Genomic DNA, 22,461 nt, shown 5'->3' with positions numbered 1-22,461 from the left:
AGAAGTTTAGCACACAGAATAAGGGATTAACTCTTTCCTACTTTATGAACTCCCAGGTATTACCCATTGGAATAATTTATGGCCATGTTGTAAACACATAAAAGTTTAGGATCAAGTCCTTTGTCCCTTGGAATTGCTGGGCCCTGCTCTCATTTGCAGAGTAGGAAATCAGGAAGTCAGTTTCATTGTAACTACTTGTTTGACCTCCCTGTGAGTGGCCCAAGAAGGACTGCCCACCTACAGGGTAATGCAGTCACACACACTCCGCTTGTCTCTGCCAGACATGCGGTTTGTTCTCTCCTGTTTGCCTGTTGCAGCAGGGCCATGCACCTGTGTCTCTTTATCCTTGTTCCTGATTCTTCGCTTGCTCCCTGAATGGGCCTTCTTTCAGGGAGAGGGAAAGGCGAACAAGACCAGAAAGGAAGCCTTTTAGCTGTTGTCTCATCCTCTTGTTGCCCAGATGGATTCTGTGTGCTCCTCAGAGTTTTCCAGCATCTCCTCTCACTGTCCTCCCACGTCACTTCCACCTGCCAAAACATAAGTCGGACCACGCCAGTGGTTCTCCACCCTACTTAGATGAAAACCCAAGCTTCTTACTTTGGCTCACAGCTGTTGGATGCTGAAGAACTGCAGTTACTAGGGACATTGAAGAAATCCGGAGAGCCATTCTCCACCCTTGCCAAGAAACGTGTGGAGTCTTAATGCAAGAAGAGCACTGATGGCAAAGGCTAGGGTTTCCAGTGCGCAGAGGGGTAGGCAGATCAGTCTGGTAAGAGAAGTAGAAAGCTGGACATGAGGTGACCTAGAGAGGTCCTCCCTCTAGCTGAAGGGAACAGTGTCCACTCAGGCCCGCAGGTTGTTAGCTAGCTTTGTTGATTCTTTGGGCTGTTTTTTTTTTTTTTTTTTAACAGTGATACTAAAAACCAGAATTATTATATAAAGTTTCCCTTTTTGTATTCAGCAAAAGCCAAGAAAGAAAAGAAAAGATACAAAGCAGGTCAGCAGAGCTACAGGCAAAGAAGGCGTATTAAAACATTGCAGAAATAAAGCTGCAGGAATGCGTGTACAGTCTTTTCTCTGCTGCTATATATTTCCTTTGTTGCTTGAGTGCCTCTCTCTCTTACCCCTTTTTCTCACCTCTCTATACTTTTTCTATAAATTTTATTTATCATGGTCCTTTACTATTAAATACCTCAATATATTTCCCAAGGATAAGAATATGTTCTTCAACAATCAAAGTGTGCACTGATAAGTACTTTTGTCTAATCCATCATCCGTACTCTAGTTTTGTCAGTAGATCTAAATAATGGTTGTTATTTTGAAAAGCGTTCTAGCCTTTTTCTTCCCCTCCAGTACAGAATCCACTCTAAGGTCAGGTACTGCATTTCTTGTCTTGGCTCTCTAACCATCTATAACTTGGAGCCCTGCTATCATATATCTTTGTGTTTTATGACTTTGGCAATTTAAAAGAATACAAAATAAGTCCTGCTCCCACACACTTGAGCACCCTGTGTGTTACGTTGGTTATCTCCTCCTGATTTAAGTTGAGGTTGGGTCACAACTTCTGACTGTATAAATGGCTTTATTTTATATGTGAGATCTATTTATTGGTGTGTAAGGGAAGCAGATTGCAATTTCGTCAAGACAGTTCAGAGCTAAGAGAGTCGGGAGCTTCTGCCAGGGTGAGTCTGGGAGCTGCCTTCACTTGGTAGCTGGAGCATTTATTTAGTTATGTATTTTTTAGCTTATTTTTGTACTTATGTATTGACTTTTGTGTATTTGCTTTTGAAAAGTGGTGAGATCTTTTGGAATTCTATTAGTTAAGTTAACCTTGCCATTTTCCACATCTAAGATGGCATTGTTAAAAGGAATCTGATTTTCTAGTCATAATAATATTAATAATAATAATACCACCAAATAAAGTTTGCTTCTGATTAATAGTAGAATCAGTAATATTTCTTCAATTATTGTCAGTATACTACTATAGCAGCCAAGTTGAAAACTTGTTTTACTTTTGAAACCGGTGCTGTTAACTAATGAAGGATTTTCCTTGCAGTGGAGAAGAACTAGAATGTAACCTGAAAGATCTTAGACCAGCAACTGATTATCATGTGAGGTGAGTGAGAATACAAGTGCTTTGCTGTATGGGGGAGTGGGGAGGGCAGACATCTGGCACAGTGAGTAGGGTGCCACGTGGGATTTCTACATCCCTCATCAGAATGCCTGGGATTGAGTTTGGGCTCTGCTGCAGATTCCAGTTTCCTGCTAATACATACCCTGGGAGGTAGCAAGTGTCATGGGAGACTCTAATTGAGTTCCTGGCTCCTGGGCGTTTAGGTGGTGAACCAGCAGATGGGATCTCTCTCTTCCTCTCCTCCCCCCGAACCTCTCCCTCCCTCCCTCCCCCCCCCCCACCTCTTTCCCTCCCTCCTTCCCTTCCTCCCTCCCTCCTCCCTCCCTCCCTCCCAGTTTTCCCCACTTCCCCTTCTGTTTCTATTTCTCTGTCTTTCAAAAGAAGGCTGCTGCATATAGGAGAATCCAGGTCACTTGAATGGATCATGTACCTGTTTTAGACGTTTTGGTGAATGGTACCTGCCTTGCTAAAAGGTGTGATCCGTGACTCACTGGCCATCCACTCTCTTTAGCCTGGAGCACAGAAATTGACAGGGCACAGATGTGCTTTTTTTTTTTTTTTTTTTTTTTTTTTTTTTTTTTTGACAGGCAGAGTGGACAGTGAGAGAGAGAGAGACAGAGAGAAAGGTCTTCCAATGGCCGCTGCGGCTGGCGCACCGCACTGATCCGATGGCAGGAGCCAGGTGCTTCTCCTCGTCTCCCATGGGTGCAGGGCCCAAGCACTTGGGCCATCCTCCACTGCACTCCCGGGCCACAGCAGAGAGCTGGCCTGGAAGAGGGGCAACCGGGACAGAATCTGGCACCCCGACCGGGACTAGAACCTGGTGTGCCAGCGCTGCAGGCAGAGGATTAGCCTAATGAGCCACGGCACCGGCCAGATGTGCTTTTGTAAGCAGAAAAGTAGTTGATACACTGGACAGACTTTTAAGCGTGATTTTTTTGAAAAAGATTTATTTGAAAGAGTTAGAGAGAGAGAAGGAGAGACAGGGAGAGAGAAAGAAAGAGATCTTCCATCCACTAGTTCACTCCCCAAGTGGTCACAACAGCCAGGGCTTGGCCAGGAGCTTCATCCAGGTCTCCTATGTTGGTGCAGGGGCCCAACCACTTGGGCCATCTTCTGCTGCTTTTCCCAGGCCATAAGCAGGGAGCTGGATTGGAAGTGGAGCAGCAGGCACCCAAACTGGCACTCATATGGCATGCCAACGTTGCAGATAGAGGCTTTACCCACTGCACCACAACACCAGCCCCTAAACATGATTTTTAAAAAATAATTTTTATTTTATATGATCTTCATCAGACTGTGTGGTTTAATTGTAAAACAAATGAATTGTTTGCCATGGGCATATCATTGTTTATTATAGACTGTAAGTACAAACTGTTCAGACCAAATGGTTCAAGAAGCCCTTTCTATTGCTTCAAGAAGACTTTTGGACCTTAAAAGCCACTGAACACTATTTTGAAATAGGCAAGTGGTGCAAACATCAAATTATCTCTGACAATAATGAACCCAGGTGATATGATGTGTAGTTTGAGAGCCCTACCGTGATTTTTCTACTTAAAGATATATCCATCCATTCATTTGTAAATAGACAAGTTTATGTATGTGATGCACAATGTTTTTTTAAACACTGTTTTTATTTAAATTTTCCAGAAAATATAATTTTATCTACTAAGATGCATAAAAGATTCTTCTTTAGTTTTGTAAGATATATGTAAATGTTTGTGGTAAATTACAGAATTCAAGTATACACTTTCCTTCAGAGGTTAACTTGCACCCCACATTATTTTATGATGGTAGCCCAATCATCTGTTAATTTTCAGGAGGTTTGATTTCTATGGTTTGACCATAAATTCACTGTTTTAAAAAGCCTCAAGTTTTGTAGAATTTCTGTACCGCAGTTTTCTCAGTAAGACAGGAAAACAGGGATGTCTTGAGGTTATGAGGTCTCGTTAGCCACTCAAGTGCTTAAAACCAGGGCAACGTGTAGGAACAAGGTGTTTTCTGTTCATTCATACAGTGCACTCTGCTTAGTGGTTGTATTGTTTAGATGAAATCCATTGCAGCAATCCCTTCCTGTTTAATTAAAACTTAAATTTTGAGTCAGTTATCTTCTACCCAAACATAATGAACTTTTTACGTAATCTGTTCAAATAAAAATATATGTATAATTTGAGAAGCTAAAATCATAATAGAAATGACTTAACTGTTCTTCAGAATGGTCACTTTAACAACAGACGTGAAACTCTAACCCCATACAGGGAGTCAGGTAAATGTTGTCCATTATTCATTGTTAACATATGTTTTCTTTTTTCTCCCATGTTTGAAAAGTTTATTGTTATTGCTTTGCTAAAGGTTTACTTTAATTTCCTCCTCAATCATGAGCTTACAATACCCTTTTTGAGCAGTTTAACATCATGAAGAATCTCCTCGTGTTCACCGGTCTGTGTGTCGTTTCCTTGTGTTTCTAGTTGACTTCTCTCACAAGGAGCACTTGCTCAGCAGTTCCTTTTGCTGCCCTGCCCTGTGAACATCTGGAACTTCTGGGCAGACCAAAGGAATCGTTAAAAAGATTCCCCCAAAAGGAATAAAAATGTGAAGTGGTTACCTTGGGTCCAGACTTTCTCTCGACATATTTGGGACTCTATACATGTGACATATGGCACACATGTCATATCACACATATACTGCCTCATGTGCCACCAATTATTATTTGGTTGAGTTCTCCGCTTGCCAGAAAAACAGAAAATTATTCCTCCGCTGAGTTATGGTTTATTTTAGTGTTTTAAAGATTTTTCTCTCTCTCCTAATGAAAATGCCTGCTGTCTCAGTTTTAGTCTTTGCCCTGCCTTATCCATCATCTCTTTAGATCATTTTTCCTCCTCGTTACATTCTCGCCTTTTACAAGCAAGGTCTTAACGCTTCCTACTCTTGCTTAGACTTTGCTTCCCCTACCTGGATTTGCTGTGATGAGGTAGCATGATGCACTGTGGCTGTGGCTTGAAGCTTGGAGGTAACGGCTCTGTCCCGTACCGAGTGTGTGCCCCTGACACTGCGGTGACTTTGCTGAGGAGAGCAGGGATACTAATCTCAGAAAGATGATGGAAGAGCAAATGAAATATATGTCCAAGTCTGCTACAGACCTGCAGAGTGTTGTAGAAATGTTCTTTTTGTTCCATTTTTCCATGCTGTGAAACTAAAAAGTACCTCCTGACGCACGTCCTTTGAACTTGTGTGTAGTCTGACCGCATCACTCATTACTTCATTGGGATCATGATGTATCGTACTTGGCACTTTTCAAAGGGAGCCCAAATCTCCTTTTATGATGCAGTTGAGCTAACTTTCTGCAAGTCTTAGTACCAGGAATGTCAGCTGTGTGTAAGCTTATCACATACCTCAGATATTTTAAATTTAATGGTCACCTACAAGGCCTCAAAAGGCTGTGTGGAAATGGTTTCCTCTCTAAATTTCCATAATAGCAACTATGGAAGAACTTATTGGACAACTACAACGTGAATAATTGTATTCACTGCCATTTTTATTTGTTGGTGCTTGTCAATTTAGAAAATGACACCTGGTGGAATTCTGTAAAGCCTGTGGTGAAAGCTGAGCTATTTCTTTTAGTAGCACAAATCAAGCTACATTTCCCTTCCCAATTCTTTATATTGTGTATTGTAATAAGACCTGCGGAAGTCTCTACTCAAAGCCCTCTTGAGTAGAATGAAAGATTCCTTGCTTTTTTTTCCATTTCTCTCTTTTTTAAAGGTTTATTTTATTTATTTGAAAGACAGAGTTACAGAGAGAGGTAGAGACAGAGAGGTCTTCCATCCACTGGTTTACTCCCCAGATGGCTGCAACAGCTGGAGCTGTGCTGATCCAAAGCCAGGAGCCAGGAGCTTCTTCCAGGTCTCCCACAAGGGTGCAGGGGCCCAAGGACTTGGGCCATCTTCTGCTGCTTTCCCAAGCCAGAGCAGAGAGCTGGATCGGAAGAGGAGTAGCTGGTCTAGAACCGGTGCCCATATGGGATGCCGGCGCTTCAGGCCAGGGCTTTAACTGGCTGCGCCACAGCGCCGGCCCCAAAGATTCCTTTCTTAAATCATGTACTGAAGCACGTCACTCAGGTTTCTGCTCTTAACATTCCTTGATACTTTGGTTTTGCTACTCTGACTCCATCCTATTTGTACTGATTGTTCCATATCTTTGTATAATGCTTTTTCTCATTTACAGCTGTTGTATGAATTCCACAAGTCCCATTACAAACTTTATTTTTTCAGTTGCAATCTCTCATCACGGAGGTGTCATTGACCTGTCCAGTGTTTGTTCTCAGTTACTAGGCAAGAGGAGCTCTGGACTTCTTGCCATACCTCACTGTTACTGGGATTTTATCAAGACCTGTGACATCCTTAAGATGGTGCTTCAGGTCACCTACCTGAAGGTGCTTGCCATGCATCTGAGCCAAATTCTACATGGAGAATTGTATCCCAAGACATTTTGAGCTTAGAAAATGTTTCTTCTTTCTCACTTTTTGCCATGAATCTTTGTATGTCATTGCTCCCTATGTATTCAACTACTCTTCTTCTTTTTTTTTTTTTTTCATCCTAGTGTGGTTGAGCAAAGTAATTCTCCTCTATAAAATACATGTTGATTTGCAAAAAGAATCATTTTTTAATTGTCCAAGTGTATTTATTCAGTGGTTTTCTGAAGTGCCGTGTGAGGGCCAGCTGTTTGACTCAGTGGTTAAGTCCCTGCTTGGGACACCTGTATCCCATATCTGAGTGCCTGGTTCTTGTCCTGGCTCCCCCCTCTGCTTTTGATCCAGCTTCCTGCTAATATGCATTCTGGGATGCAGTACGTATTAGCTGAAGTACTTGGATCCATGCCATCCGCATGGGAGACCTGACTGGAGTTCCTGGCTCCCAGCTTCAGTCTGGCCCCGCTCACTCCATCTGGAAGTGAGCCGGTGGATGGAGGATCTCTCTTCATCTCTCTGCCTTTCAAATAAAATGAAAAAAAAAATTTTAAACCTTTAATAAAAAATCACACAGTTTTGCATCTATGTGTGATTGATTGTATGTTGGGGAAGAAAGAAATAAGAACAGTCATAACAAATTTACATTATATTTTAAAATACTTTTATTTAAGTATGGGGATTTACATACATACATAAGCATATATATGCATACATTTATTTGTACAAATAAATATTTATGTCTTTACAAATGCATGATGTTTATGTATCTCCCAGAAATGTATATTCTTTTAATTGATAATTTTTAATTAAGATTGGCAATTAAATAATCATTTTATTGTAGTAATCCAGAATTTGTATTTTTTGGTGATAAGGTAATCAGGAATTTGAGTGGTAAGAGTGAATAGCAATTTCATGGCAGCATTTAAGGAACTTTTTTCCAGTGATCACCACAAACAGTTTGGCAAAAAAATTGCCCAGAGATGATATCATATAATGACATTTCCCAGAAAAACTGTGATGAAGCATTTCCAATAATATGGTTGACTAGCACAGTGCATGGTTATGAAATAGATGTTATTGACAAAAACCGTGGCTCCTGTGTTACAGATGTGTGGGAGGAAGTTGGAGAGATGTTTCTGAAATTCTTGGAGCACCTGTTTCATAAGCATTTAGAAAGTATCTAAGCCGAAACAAATGTGAAAACCCATCACAAGATTCCTTATAGCCTTAGAAAAATGTTTTCTTCTCCTGGGATCAGTGCAAAAGAAGAACTGTTTGCAAACTTATTTAATTCAAAAACTGTACCTTCCTCTACAGGACTTTCCATAACATGATAACATTTAAGGAAAACTAGTCACCATCATGTGAAAACATTTATTGTAGTATTATTTAAAGTTTTGCACAATTTCCCGAGATTTTTATTTTCTGTAAAAATACTTCTAAAGATGTAGCTGGTTACTATTAATATTAGTTGCTACTTATGGAACAAATTTAATTGATAGATGTGCTAATGGGATATGATGTCAGATTTTACTCTATTCAGAACATTGTCTGGGTCTTGTTTCCCTCTTGACACACTTTTATGTGTGACAAGATTGACCACTAATTTAAACAAATGATAACATTCTTCAAGATTAAAGACAAGAAAAATATCTCCATGTGGCCCATTCAGATACCTCAGATTCTACTTCTGCCATAAAGTTCTTTTACTTTTATCCCTATTGTCATCCTCTCAGCCCAGCAAACAGGAGCCTCTGTCACACATGATTCTCTAGCCTAGGAGGTATGTGTTTCTGACTCCAAGAATCCTATTAAAAAGAACAAAGAACTATACTGAGTCCATTACCTCTTTCCAGAAAACTAACTGTAGTATGTGGATACTTTATAGGCTATTTCATCTACTCTGTTAGCCAGATGAATTTTTGGTATCACCTGATTTGGGGAGCATCCATAATGTTATCTCCCTGAGGGCAGTTCTGCATTTAGAGGCAAATGCCCAGGGGTTACAAGCTGATATACTTGCTTCCTTGGAGACAGGGCGCCTAAATGGGTAGAGTGGACTAGGTAAAAGCCAACTGCAGAGCAGTCTCAGTTCTGGGCCTGCAGTAGGGATTGGTGGGGACTCTGGTTAGCTATACAACCTTACCCACTCTAAAGAGCCAGTTGCCATCAGCTGTACCCCCATTACAACAGAGCAGGAAAGAATACTGAATGTTGCAGAACTTGCAGTTTTTTTTTTTCTTTTAAATGCGAGATCTCGAAGTATTTTTCAGTGCAGGCTCAATTTTCATTTAACTTTTTATGTCATAGGATTTCAGATTTAGTCAAAAGTAGATAGTGATTTGATGAACTGTCATGTACCCATCACAAGACTTCCTATTTCCTTGTGCCCTCACCATCACATTGAAATAGTGTTCAGAGATCATTTCATCTAGAAACTATATGACTACCACACATGCCCACCTTAAACAAACAAAAGTGTCCCTTAATGTGGGAAAAAAAATGTTTTGTTTCTTTAGTTTGTTGTGAGTGGAATTGAAACCTGGTGTGAGTGTGCTATCTAGTTGGAATCTCTCAAATTTCCCTAGGAGCAAAACTTTAAATACTACTACAATAAATGTTTTCACATGATGGTGACTGGTTTTCGCTAAATGTTGTCATGTTATGGAAAGACCTGTAGAGGAAGGTACAGTTCTTAAACAAGTCTGCAAACAGTTCTTTTGCACTGATCGCAGGAGGAGAAAACATTTTTCTAAGGCTATAAGGAATCTTGTGATGGGCTTTCACATTTGTTTTGGCTTAGATACTTTCTAAATGCTTATGAAACAGGTGCTCCAAGAAATCCATATGTTTTTTTTTTATTAAACTTTTATTTAATGAATATAAATTTCCAAAGTACAGCTATGGGTTACAATGGCTTCCCCCCTCCCATAACTTCCCTCCCGCCCGCAACCCTCCCCTTTCCCGCTCCCTCTCCCCTTCCATTCACATCAAGATTCATTTTCAATTCTCTTTATATACAGAAGATCAGTTTAGCATATATTAGGTAAAGATTTCAACAGTTTGCCCCATATAGCAACACAAAGTGAAAAAACTACCGTTGGAGTACTAGTTATAGCATCAAATAACAGTGTACAGCACATTAAAGACAGAAATCCTACATAATATATTTTTTAAATTAATTAATTTTCTATGCCATTTCCAATTTAACACCAGGTTGTTTTTTTTCCATTTCCAATTATCTTTATATACAGAAGATCAATTCAGTATATAATTAGTAAAGACCTCATCAGTTTGTACCCACACAGAAACGCAAAGTATAAAAATACTGTTTCAGTACTAGTTATAGCATCACTTCACATTAGACAACACATTAAGGACAGATCCCACATGGGGTGTAAGTACACAGTGACTCCTGTTGCTGACTTAACAATTTGACTTAAGTGAAATGGACACTATAAGAAACAATGACCTGATCAGCTCTTGTCCTGACTCTAGATGTACAATGTAATACTTTATCCTTTTTAGTATTTGTTGTTGTTGTTGTTGTTCTAGTACTAGTGGTTGAACTCTGTAATTAACACACAATTATTCTTAGGTGTTTAAATTTTAACTGAAAAGTGATCCTTGTTAAATTTAAGAGTGGAAAAAGAGAGGGAGGAGATGTACAATTTGGGACATGCTCAATCGGACTTGCCACAAATGGTGGAGTTAGAAATGTGCCAGGGGATTCCAACACAATCCCATCAAGGTGGCATGTACCAATGCCATCTCACTAGTCCAAGTGATCAATTTCAGCTCACAATTGATGGCTCTGATAGGTCTAAGAGTCAAAGGGATCACACAAACAAGATAAGTGTCTGCTAATACTAACTGATAGAATCAAAAAGGGAGAGAAGGATCCAACATGGGAAGTGGGATACACAGCAGACTCATAGAATGGCAGATGTCCTAAACAACACTCTGGCCTCAGAATCAGCCCTTAAGGCATTCGGATCTGGCTGAAATCCATAGGTTTTCCTCCATCTCTTTTCGTTTTTCTCCCCTTGGAAGTTACAAATAGGGTAAATACTTTTGTCCTGTCAGGTTTTCCACATTGTGATTTTGGTTGATTGTATTCCTTAGCTTGTCTCTTCTCTGTATTTCCTGTAACCTAGTCAAGAGGCTTAATCAGAGACAGTGTCCATTTTTCTGAACTCAACCTGGAGGTTGTGGCATGGTCTTTGGAAATTTATAGTTTCTGTTTGTCTTTTTGTGATCATTGCTCATATCGTTTAGTTCACAGGTGGTTCTAATATTTAAGAATTCTGTATTTGTTTCCACCACACACACACACACACACACGCACATACGTATGCACATGCACATGTCTCTCGACCAGATGCAACCTGTGAGCCACCAGTTGGAGAATTTTGATGTGTTAAAGTTCAAGCTGGAGTCCTGCCCTTGTCTGGAGCATTCTGTGATTCATTTTAAGTAACCTATTCCCAGTGAGCACAGTTGTACATATGGAAATGATCTTGCCATTGGCTTTATATTGTTGTATGCCTACTTAACAGTGAATGTAGAAGAAACATTTCCTTCCTCAGAGATGGTGTAGAGAGCTTCCTAACAAAAAGCATCATTTGTTTACAGCAAATGCTTTGGCGTCCTGCTATAAATACTCAGACAAGTCAGATATACAGTCAATATGCCTTTCACCTCTGACTTTTGATTTACGTGCCTCTGTGAACCTTTCATCATGGTCTTGGAGGAGAAATGACTTTGCAAATCATACACATAATTGGGGACTGTTGTACATAACAATATCCTTAGCTATTTGTTTGTGTTCGTTTGAGAGGGAAAGTGGAATGTGCATATTTAGAGAAATATGATTGCAAGATGAACAAGGGAAGGAATAGGCAGGACAGGGTCCTGTTTAGATTTTAAGGATTGAATACAGCTGATCCACCTTTCTAGCTATGTGGCTTTGGGAAATTCATTTCTCTCTTGAGTTTTTCCATGTCTGAAGTAGGGTAGCAAGATTGCCCCAGCTCAAAAAGAGGGTGGTTGCCAGAAGTAAGGATTGGTTATGTATTTCCCAACTCCGTGACTAGCTTAATCCTTGCATCATTCTTAGGTAGCAAAAAAAGTATGTTTTCAACTTTTAAAAAATTTTCAGCATAAAAAAAATAAAAAAACTAGAAAGAGAGATGATAAAAAAGTCAACATAATCCCATTTGCTATTTGCAAAGAGTGTGGTGTTACAATAACACGTTATATGCTTTTTCTTCACAGCTTGTCTGGAGAAATCAGGCACATATGTTCAGTGTTGAGCCAAGTGTTTCAGTGTGCAGAACGAATATCTTTCATCTTGGCACCATGTGCAGGAATTAAGTATTCACATGGATAAACTGTACCTGAATAGTGTTGTTGAGAGAGATGCACTTGGCAGTAGCAAACTTGCTTCCATGTGGGAAGTGTCCATATTTCCTACCAAAGGATCTATAGTGTTATAAATAGTTCAAAGATGTCTACCATACAATTTGTACTTTACTGCTATCTCTACTGACTGTGCAGTCTTGTCAGCACTTCATGTCCCTTTTCACCCAACTCTTAACTCTACTGTTAGCCTTTTGCCAAACAAAATCAACCAGAGAGTAGGTTGTTCGTTTAGAATGGATATTTAGAGGCCATTCTGGGAATGAAGGTTGATTTTCTTGTTTAGAATGTTCTTTTCTGATCTTCAGCCTCTGCCTATCTTAAAGTGAGGCTGAGTAGACCATGTGGAAGCCAATACCCTAGGAGAACTATTGTCTCCTGCAAATGCGGAGCATAGGTAGGTAAGGGTAAGACCAGCAGATGAGAGCAAGAGTCTTGGTGCCCTACTCTAAAAAATTGTCTTATTTTTGGAAAGCACTGGGGAAAAGAAGAGGTAAGAACCCTGGTGTCCCTGCTGAACCCCCTGCACTGACGGTGTCTCTGTGTTGTTTTCAGGGTGTATGCCATGTACAATTCCGTAAAGGGATCCTGCTCCGAGCCAGTCAGCTTCACCACCCACAGCTGTGCACCTGAGTGTCCTTTCCCTCCCAAGCTGGCGCACAGGAGCAAAAGTTCACTAACCTTGCAGTGGAAGGTGGGTAGTTCAAAGTATCAAGAATAGTCTGAAGTTCATACAATGCCTTTCAGTAGTCCTGTGGAATCTTTATTTGGCAAGATTCAAGTTTTCTGATAGTGTGGGGTTTCCTGTAAAGGAACCATGAAGCCATTTATTAAGAAATTAGAAGTTGACATTTCTGTAACAATTGGGCAAAGGAGTAGGAGGGGAACTCCAGCTTTAGTTCTTTACACAGCAGGATTTGGTAAATCTCCAAGGATCATAAACAATACTTTACAAGTGATATAAAAGTACTTAAAAATGTCTAGTTTTTGTCACTTTATAATAGTTCAGTTCACTATAAGAAACATTTTGAAGGCTTCGGTAAAAAAGTTTTTGTAAAGAAACATTGAGACATAAGGTGGGTTTATAGCCCTTTCAGCTTCTTTCAGAGGTGAAAATAATATGTTGAATATTTAGAGCTGCCTTCGGTGTTTGGTATTCTAAACTACATTAAGACTCCATTAAGTTTCACTAATTAGGCCTTAGATGAGTTAGGGTTGCTAATTATTCTTAAAAGGCTGGATTATGTAATAGTTGTTATGAACACAGTTTACTGGCTAAAAATAACTCTTGTCAGAGAGGTAATCTTTTGCTTTATTGAAGGTGTGTTAGCCTGCTAATCAGTTGTGTTTGCAAGAAAATAGTACATTGGGTTATCAATCACTATAGAAATTATTTCTCTGTATCAGTGCCTTGCTTTATTTGAGAGAGAGATAGAAAAAGAGAGAGAACACTCCTATCCACTGATTCATTTCCCTAAATGCTCATAACAGCTAGGACCAGGAACTAGAAACTCAGTCCACATGGATGTTAGGAACCCCTGCTTGAGCCATTACTGCTGCCTCACAGGGTCTGCATTGGTGAGAAGCTCAAGTCAGGATCCAGAGTTAGGCATCGAACCCAGGCACTCTGTTATGGGACATGGGCATTTTAACCACTAGGCCAAACATCCATTCCCCAGTATTTTAAAATATAAAATAGAGGTAATGAAGATTTTCGGTTTGAGGGGAGAATACTGATGTGTGAAAATAACGAGGTGACCCAGGAGATCCATTATTAGCAAAGAAATATTTTGTCTTTTATTCCTAGACCAGAGAATCAGTTTGATTTAGAGAGTGAGAACAGTACTTGGGAATAGCGGTTAGCAACAAAGCACGGGCTTCTGTAGAGCCTCTCGTGTGAACAGCTGTATCCTCATAGCCAGCGGCCAACACTGAGCGTGTTATTTGCACAAAGACAAAGTTTAAACTGGCTTAGAATCTGAACTATTGTTATTTTCCTTCCTGGCTTCCAGGGATTATCCAGGTCAGTGATTTCCCACCTTTTTAGAGTTTTAACACCCAACTGGTCATCGTTGTTTAATTCCTTGGAGTATATACAACCATTTAAATATGCGTTCTATGATTACACATACACATATGTGATTGTATATTTTCTCAATGAAAGAATGAGTAGCTATTTTGTTCGGAAAAAATAAGAAGTTCTGAGATTACCATAGGGAATCTGGGGTCTTACAAACCTAAAGTTGGGAATCACTGATACATACTCTGCTTTAAAACCTGGATGAAATTCAGGTGTCAGGCAGACCAGCAATTTCAAGAAAAGTTTCTTACTAGGAAAACGTTCCACATTTTCTTTCTCCCTTTATCGAGTTGTAAATCAGAAATCTAACTCGTGTTCCATTCAGTCATGTTCAAACTTGAAAGTTCTCCATTCTGCTTAGTTTCATTTAAACCTCCTTGGTACTATCTCCTCATCACAGGGCTCCAGCTGGGGCCCGAAGGCACGGGCGCCTTCTGTAGCTGCTGCTGCTCTGTCCCTTGTCCACACTGGGAGAGCTCAAGGTCTTCTTGACTGGTATCTTATTAGTCAGAAGCAGTTATCCACGTAGGAGATGATCCAAAGCATGAACCCAAGTCAGTGTACCCACCTTGCAGGAACCAAGGAACTAGTGTGGGCAGCAGTAAACTCCTGAAGAATGCATTTCTAGAGGAATGTGTGAACTCTCCTAAGTGTAGTTCTCATCTTAGAAATAGGTTCTCATCTAAAACTTTGATGTTCTTCAGTTATGTAGAGCTTTAAGTACAACCCTATTCTTTCTTGCACATGGAGCCTACAAAAGCCTGAAATTACAGTTTAACACCTCGAGCTTTCATCTGACACTGGAATTTTAGGATCCAGAGATTGTGAGACTCAAACCGAAAAGAAGAATGAGACTTCCTTATTCATGTACCCAGCATTCCCTGAGCCCCTCATGATACTTTACCACTAATGGTGATAATAATGCTGTTTACCAAGTTCTTCCTGTGAAACTGACATTGTCCTAGTGGATCTATGTATATTCTCCTAGTCACTGATCACGCCTATCCAGGGTTGGAACAAGAAATTAGCCACTGATATTATACAGCTGCACCAGATCACCCGCGACAGCCAGCCAACCAACCGAGCTGGGTTTCAGACGTGGCTCCCGCCCTCTCACTGGGTTCCTTTTCCTCTGCCAGGGCCGGGAGGAGGACACGGTCCTCCTTCTGGTTCCCTCCTTGACCTCTTAGTGGCTCTCTAGTACTCCTGAGGACCCCACTGAGGCTCCCCTTCTAGCTGCTCTAACCAGACAAAGCACTCTTCTCTCCAAAGCTTTCCACTTTGCTTCTTGCTGTTCAGAACTTGTTTTCTCAGTGAAGCAAATAGCAGCATGTTTTTAAAGAGAAAACTAAGGATAAAAATTCTTTTTTGCTAGAATGTGAAGGGCTGGAATCTCTGGAAATCTGTCCAGAGTATCTCTTTTTTTTAAAAAAAAAAAAAAGGAAGTTTAATATCACAGATGACTTTCTAATGTTAAGCAGTTTATTTAAAAGCTATCTGGGGCAAGTTATAAAAATAGAGACTTGACAGTGATTTTGCTCCCCTCCCACTGCCTGCCCTGGGACCCCCGGCAGTGAGTGTGTGTGTCTCAGAGACCTCTTACCCTCTTGGTGGTGAATGTAAAGTACCTCTTAAAAGTTTCATCTACTCAAAGGAATAGAGCACAGTGTGGGTGTAAAAGTGGTGGTGGTGGGAGCGGGCGGGTTGGGCCGTTTGTGGGATATGATTTGTCCATAGTGCGGACTGTCTCTGCAGTTGAGTTGTGTTAAAGTCGGTGTGTGACCGACACAGGCAGGGGATGACGCTGATCTCCCAGAGAAGGGAGCACAGAACCGCAGTGACATCACGTTTAAGTCAAGTTGGTATCACTTAAGATCTGTCTGTGAACAACTTTCCCTAACTAATTTTATTCTTTCTTTTAAGGCACCAATTGACAATGGTTCAAAAATCACCAACTACCTTTTAGAATGGGATGAGGTAAGCATATTTTCGTATTCGTCCATCTAAAATACCATTTCAGAAATACAGTTGCTGAATAAGTGTCTACTTACTGTTTTGTAAGACATGTTTAAAAAAGAAGTGATGAATTTCGCTAGAGGAAACTTTTGATCAGTAGTTATAGACTGTGGAAAAATGAAGATGGGTTGAGGTAGAGTAATGAATTGTGCATTAAAATAAAATTTCCTGGCTTATTTGCTGCAATGATGCTGAAAGAAAAGACAGGGCCTTGTCTGTTTTGTCTGTTTTGGGTCTCCAGTGTCTAGCCAACCATTAATTTGTATTAAAAATCAACTATTTTGTCATCTTGGCTACTTTGAGCATTTTTTCCCTCTTAGAACGCCATATGTGTTCTTTGATGTTGCACTGTGGCATATTTTCTGTGGGAGAGTGGTGCAGTGGTATGTGGGAGTCTCAATCGACCCACGTTCCAGTGCCCTTTGGGTTAAACCTTCCTCTGACAGATGCATCCTTTGCTGTTTTGGTCACCAGAGGCCCTTGGGAGATATCCACAGTGGAGTCACTTCATTCGCAAATGAACTGTGTGTTCACTGGTGAGCCAGTGCATTTCTGGCCTAGCTAATACCATGCACAGACTTTCAGGCAGGAAGTACATAATACAGAAGCCTTCCATTTCTAAGATGCACCATACATTTTCTTTCAGTGTATCTTAATTCTATGCATTTATTTGTCCTCACTTTATTTGTTGTTGAGCAAATAGTATAAGGATGCTAAGAGTAGGAAATGCAGAATTTGGGGGAGAAATGAAAGTTAACTAGTCTTTGGAGCTTCCGTTTAGAAGGGGATTGAAAGAACACAAATTTAAGCAAAGAGTGACTTGTCAACTTGTGGAAAAATATTTTAACCAAATGTAAACTGGATGAAATTCTCATGATGAAAATGTAATGTGGAAGAGGGGCCCTTGATCACATTGTGAAGAAGCCTGTGTCCCCATCTGTGTTGCCTGTGACCATCTAGAGTTCCAAGTTATGAAAGACAACCATCTACGGTTCCTAGGGTCCTCCTGACTGGCTCATATGGGCAGATTGGTGAAATCTCAGACGTAACCAGTACATTTTACAGATGAGATGATTTCTAAAAAAATGATTTGATTAGGAAATAGATTTTTCTAGACAGTCAAGAATTTTAGAGAGGAACTTGGCTAACCTGCGAGCATATATAGTAGTGTCTTCCCATCTCCCCTCTGTGAGGATGACTGAGAGTTCAGTGAAGTCTGTTTTTAGTGTGTTGATTTGTTGCATTGCCCTGATATGGTTTTTTCTTGGATTTATATCAAGATAAAGATTAGCAGTGGAGAGAAGGCTGTTTTTCTTTTCTTTTTCTTTTAATTTCAGATATCCTCTTTGGGCTCAGTATATGTGTGTTTGTGTCCTATGTTTTTTGCTCTTTCTCTGCCTGGGACCGTGAACTCTTAAGGAAGGTCAGAGAGGATGAGTATTTGAATGGGGAAAACCAGGCAGTGCAGATGATGACTCAGTCGCTGTTCCTTCCCTTAGAATTTGAAATGTAAGCATCCTGGCGTGATGCTGAGAGCAGACATGGCACTGCCTCTCTTGAAGTGGAGAAGCCATTGCTGGTGATCGTTTATGCTCCACAGGGTCCGTTGTGGACTTGTGATCACAAAATATTAAATCAGTGGTTTAGGGCCTCACTTTCTCCTATTTGGTCATTTGTTTTGTTTTGTTTTTCCTCTGCCATCTTAATTCTTGGCCTTCTCATCTCCTTTTATTTTCTCTCCCGTCTTCAAGTACTGCTGGTGTTGGCTTTGTTGGGTTCTGTAGGAGATTCCAGTTTGATTGACCCAGCTGCTATGGGCACCTGGCTGACATAGGAATCCTTTTATAGTCCTTATTTAATATTCGTCTTTCAGAAAAACTGCTAGACCCCAAGCCTGTGAAGTGCTCCCTTACCTCTAGGAGCATGGAGCATCTAGGCAGAAGAGCGAGTTGAGAACACACCAAGGTTAGACACTGGGAACTCTGTTCCTGCTTTTATAGTGAGCGCCTTGACCTCTCCTGTCCTCAGTTCACCCATCTGTGAAATGGTGAATAGATTAGCCCTTCGGATCCTGTGCACTTACATAATTTAGGCTATCTCAAAACAGACTATTTAGTGTTATCTCATCTTACACGATGATATATATCTTGGAATCCTTTTCACTGTTGTTAGACCCACTCGTTTATTAATTATTTCAACATTTCTGGAGCATATCACTGCTGGCCTCAGCATTGTACACTGTGCAGTGAGGGATATATGACATAGGAAAGATAATGTCCTCACGAGAGTCACCGATAAAGCTAATGTATGCTTTTCCTCTAGCGCTCCTGAGAAGACATGATTAAAATAAATTTAACCACGCTCTTGTCAGATTTTCCTGTCTCATAGCCTCTTTTTCCTCTGATATCTCTAAAAAGATTTAAGAATGATGCCACTAGGTTTCCTGTCAACAAGGACACAAGAAACAGTAACTGTCATTCCTGCTCCTCCTGTCATTTCAGAAGTGAAGTTTCTGATCAGTGTGGCAATCTGTGTTTGTAAATTTGGAGTAAATTAGAGATCACTAACCCTCTTTGGAGCAGCATACTTGAGTTGGTCTCTGTGTCACATATTCCCTTGATACCCAGGCCTCAGCATGAAGGAAGGAAAGCCAATGTGCAAAGAGGAACAGCAGCTGGCCTGCAGGAAGTGGGAACACCTGAGGCCCTTTCTGCCCCTCTGAAACCTTCTGCTGGTAGTTTCTGGAGCCACATGCACCTGGTACTGGGTGCTCTTTGCAGACTCTGCCCTGGTGGAACACAGCGGGGCAGGGGACTGGGAAGGGGATGTTGAGGTGAAATCACCCCTCACCCAATCCTCCCCAGAGCCAGAGGTCTCCCTTCCTGCCCAAGGACATCTGCCCCAGCCACACACCAAGAAGCCTCTCTGTTGTAGAGGCAGCTAAAGAAACTCCAGGGGCAGCAAAATTGTGGGTTGTACACAGGAGCAAATCACCGCCTAAGGAGGCCTCTGCAGTCTGAAGGCTGTGCATGGCAGCAGTAGCACCCTGCCCTGTCTGCTCTGTGAATCATACACTTTGAGATGTTGTCCTGTACACATACATGGCCACCGCTCAAATATGGTGCCCTCTGCGGCCCTGTATTTGTATTACAGTGTAACAGCACTGGCTAGTGTTCCAGAATATGTTGTTGTTGTTGTTCAATTTGTAATAAGCGTTCTAGTAAAATGATTAGTATAAAATTGTGTTAGGCATCCAGCCCAGCTTTCAAAAGCGTCTGAGAAGCATAGGCCTTCATGAATGAAAGAACAGCAGCCTTTATTTCTGCTGGGATTGGAAGTGAAGTGTGGAGTTGACCTTCTTTGGGTGATCCACCTTAGTCAGTTGCTAACCACACGCTGACCTCCAGAGCACCAGGACAGGTGGGGAACAGAAAACAGAAACACATTACAGTGCAGTGAGAAGCTGATCCACCGTCTCGCTTCCAAGTTCATTGTCATTGATTTTACATCATTGTTGCATAGAATTTATATGGAAGTCACTCATTAATATTTCTGTAAGAGGGTTAGTTTAGCAGCCTGTTTTTCTGCATTAATAACTGACTAGACAACCCCTTAATTTTTAAATCAATATGGGAGGTAACTGTGGCTGTCAAGTGATAATGAGCAGCAACACAAGGAAGACGCAGGTGTCTCTGGCTCCTCAGCTATGCTATCAATTTCCAGTTTCACCTGAAACCCATCCGTTTCATTGCTTTGAAAGGGTGCCCTTCCTTGACCTGGTCCCCTCACTGTTTGACTCACAGTTTTAGTGTTCAGAGCCCAGGGGTTTAAGAACTGGCCCCGTGTTTTTATGTATTTGTAGCTGCTGCTTCCTCCTTTGAGAGACACTCTGTATGAACAGAAAGGCGGGTCATTTTCAAGGCTGTTTTTACTCAGCTATTGGATGAGTCATCATCACATTTTAATTTCTTCTGATCACAGTGTGCCGTGTTTACATTTTAGTCTGCAAGTGTGAGCCATTCTGAGTGCTGGCAGAAAGCAGGTCTGAAACTCCCAAGGGATTCTTTCTGCTAGTTTAGAGAATCACATGTGGTACTGACATTAATAAAAAAACAAAACAAAACTCTTGAATTTAGTTTAATCCAGAGTTATGAATAGGAGAAAAGCTTCTTCCCTTTTTTTAATGACCAAACAATGCTTAGATCCTAGATTTCTTTTAAAGTAGAGCTTCTGTCCTACAATAGAGTTGGGGAGGGGCTGAGATGGAGATAACCCTGAAGTCCACTGCCTCTGGGCCACCCCCAGGCTAATCCTGTTGACTGTGCCTGTTACCTCTCTGCACCTTCTGAGCTCCACTGGCCAGTGGTGTTGCTTCTCTGCTTGGTGATGTAGTGGTGTCTAGGAGAGCTAGCAGTACCAGGCAGAAGCTGTTGAGGGTGTAGACACCTCTGGGGGTGGTGGAGGGATAATTTTAGGAAAAAGAATTTGGAAACTTTGTATTGAATTGCTCATAAATGTCTGCCTAGTCTGTTTTATGGCTCCTAAACAAGTGATCTGGCCTTTCCCTTGAAACTTAGTAAAGGATGGATTTCATGATCAAAATAGAGGAACTTCTCAAAAATTTGAGGAAAAATAGTATGATTGGCAGGAGTATCAACACTGAAGGAGTAGTTTCTTGGTCTTCCCTTTATCTTTCTCATGATAGTTCTGGTTTGGGCAGTGAGCTCCTAGGAAGGTAGCTTGGCTCATACCAGAAGACATTTAGCTTCAGAAATGACAGACCAAGAAAATTAATGCAAAATTTCATGGTGGAGTATACCAGCACCATAAAGAAATTCTTGAATGGCATGTGAAATGCAGCAAGTGCAAACCACTATCAAAACCTTAAAAATGTGTTGGCCGGCGCCGCGGCTCACTAGGCTAATCCTCCGCCTTGCGGCGCCGGCACACCGGGTTCTAGTCCCGGTCGGGGCACCGATCCTGTCCCGGTTGCCCCTCTTCCAGGCCAGCTCTCTGCTGTGGCTAGGGAGTGCAGTGGAGGATGGCCCAAGTCCTTGGGCCCTGCACCCCATGGGAGACCAGGAGAAGCACCTGGCTCCTGCCATCGGAACAGCGCGGTGTGCCGGCCGCAGCGCGCTACCGCGGCGGCCATTGGAGGGTGAACCAACAGCAAAAGGAAGACCTTTCTCTCTGTCTCTCTCTCTCACTATCCACTCTGCCTGTCAAAAAAAATAAAAAATAAAAAAATAAAAAAATAAATGTGTTAAGTGTTTACAAATGACAGGGAAGGATTCTTATCATGTAATGTACAGATGACGTGCATGTGAGTTTGAACTTCCCACAAAATGTGGGAAGAAACATGGTATTGCTATTCTGTTTAATAAAGAACCAGAAAAGACAATATATGGTATAAGTTATCTAAGGTCCTGCGGTAGAAAAAATTAAAGACAGTGGTGATGATTTATGTTATGACATAACTCAGACTCGAAGTAGGCACTCCTGCTATGGGGTGCAGGTGCCCCTAACGGAGACTTAACCAACCTCTGTGCCAAATACCTACCCAAAAGTTTTCATTTAACAAATTTTTAAGTTGTAATATTGGAATTCCTATCAAAATGAGTGTTAGGTATCAATTCACAGCTTATGGGAATAAATTTGGTGAATGTATTATTACTTAATATGAAGCTAGATAAGATTCAGCACTGATGGTTGTATAAGAATTATCCCACATAAAATTAAGATGATGTCATTATATTGGTGGTCTCAGAAATCAGTCCACAGTAAATATCTTTTGATCAGCTGATCATGATCACAGGTAGACAACCCACATAGCAAAAGTTCCCTAACATACTGTATATTAGGTTATTAAACAGCATAAACAGGATTCTTTTAAAAGAAATGTTTAACAAGTATATAGTGATTTTTTTTTTAAAAGCTTCATTGCGTTGTTTTTCGCTTTTACTCTTGTGAAATGTACATGCAGAAACAAATGCATAGTTTGTATCTGTAGTTTTTAATAAGTAGTCAGAAAGCAGAGTCAGGGCGTGGACACTCAGTGAAGACACAGCTGGCGCCAGTGGCCCCAGGGTGCTCTCTCTCCAGGTGAGCTCGTCCTGCCTCCCAGAGTCAGTACCAGCCTGAACTCTGATCATTATTTTCTTTCTCACTTTCCTAACTTTGCCATTTTGTACTCCTAAGCAGTACAAATTAGTTTTGTCAGATTTCTTTTTAACTCATTGTCTTATTTTGAAAAGCTCAAACCTGCTGAAGAGTTACACAGTAGTAAAATGACCACTGGTGTACTCTTCATCTACATTCCAAGTTGCAGTTAACATTTTATGT

The 22,461-nt window shown here is 41.0% G+C and overlaps 1 protein-coding gene across 3 annotated transcripts in view; it reads left to right on the top strand.

Annotated features, from left to right (window-relative positions):
• FNDC3B (fibronectin type III domain containing 3B) overlaps window positions 1-22,461 on the top strand; it is a 356,988-nt gene that overhangs the window by 255,685 nt on the left and 78,842 nt on the right. For all 3 annotated transcript variants that reach the window (XM_062211816.1, XM_062211803.1, XM_062211809.1), the window contains exons 9-11: window positions 2,057-2,116; window positions 12,579-12,717; window positions 16,027-16,080. In XM_062211816.1, the coding sequence (XP_062067800.1) occupies window positions 2,057-2,116; window positions 12,579-12,717; window positions 16,027-16,080 (253 nt within the window). The remainder of the gene's footprint in view (window positions 1-2,056; window positions 2,117-12,578; window positions 12,718-16,026; window positions 16,081-22,461) is intronic.

This window comes from Lepus europaeus, chromosome 2 (assembly GCF_033115175.1).
Source record: "Lepus europaeus isolate LE1 chromosome 2, mLepTim1.pri, whole genome shotgun sequence".
Lineage (NCBI taxonomy): Eukaryota > Metazoa > Chordata > Mammalia > Lagomorpha > Leporidae > Lepus > Lepus europaeus.
This window is presented reverse-complemented; position numbering and strand designations above follow the sequence as displayed.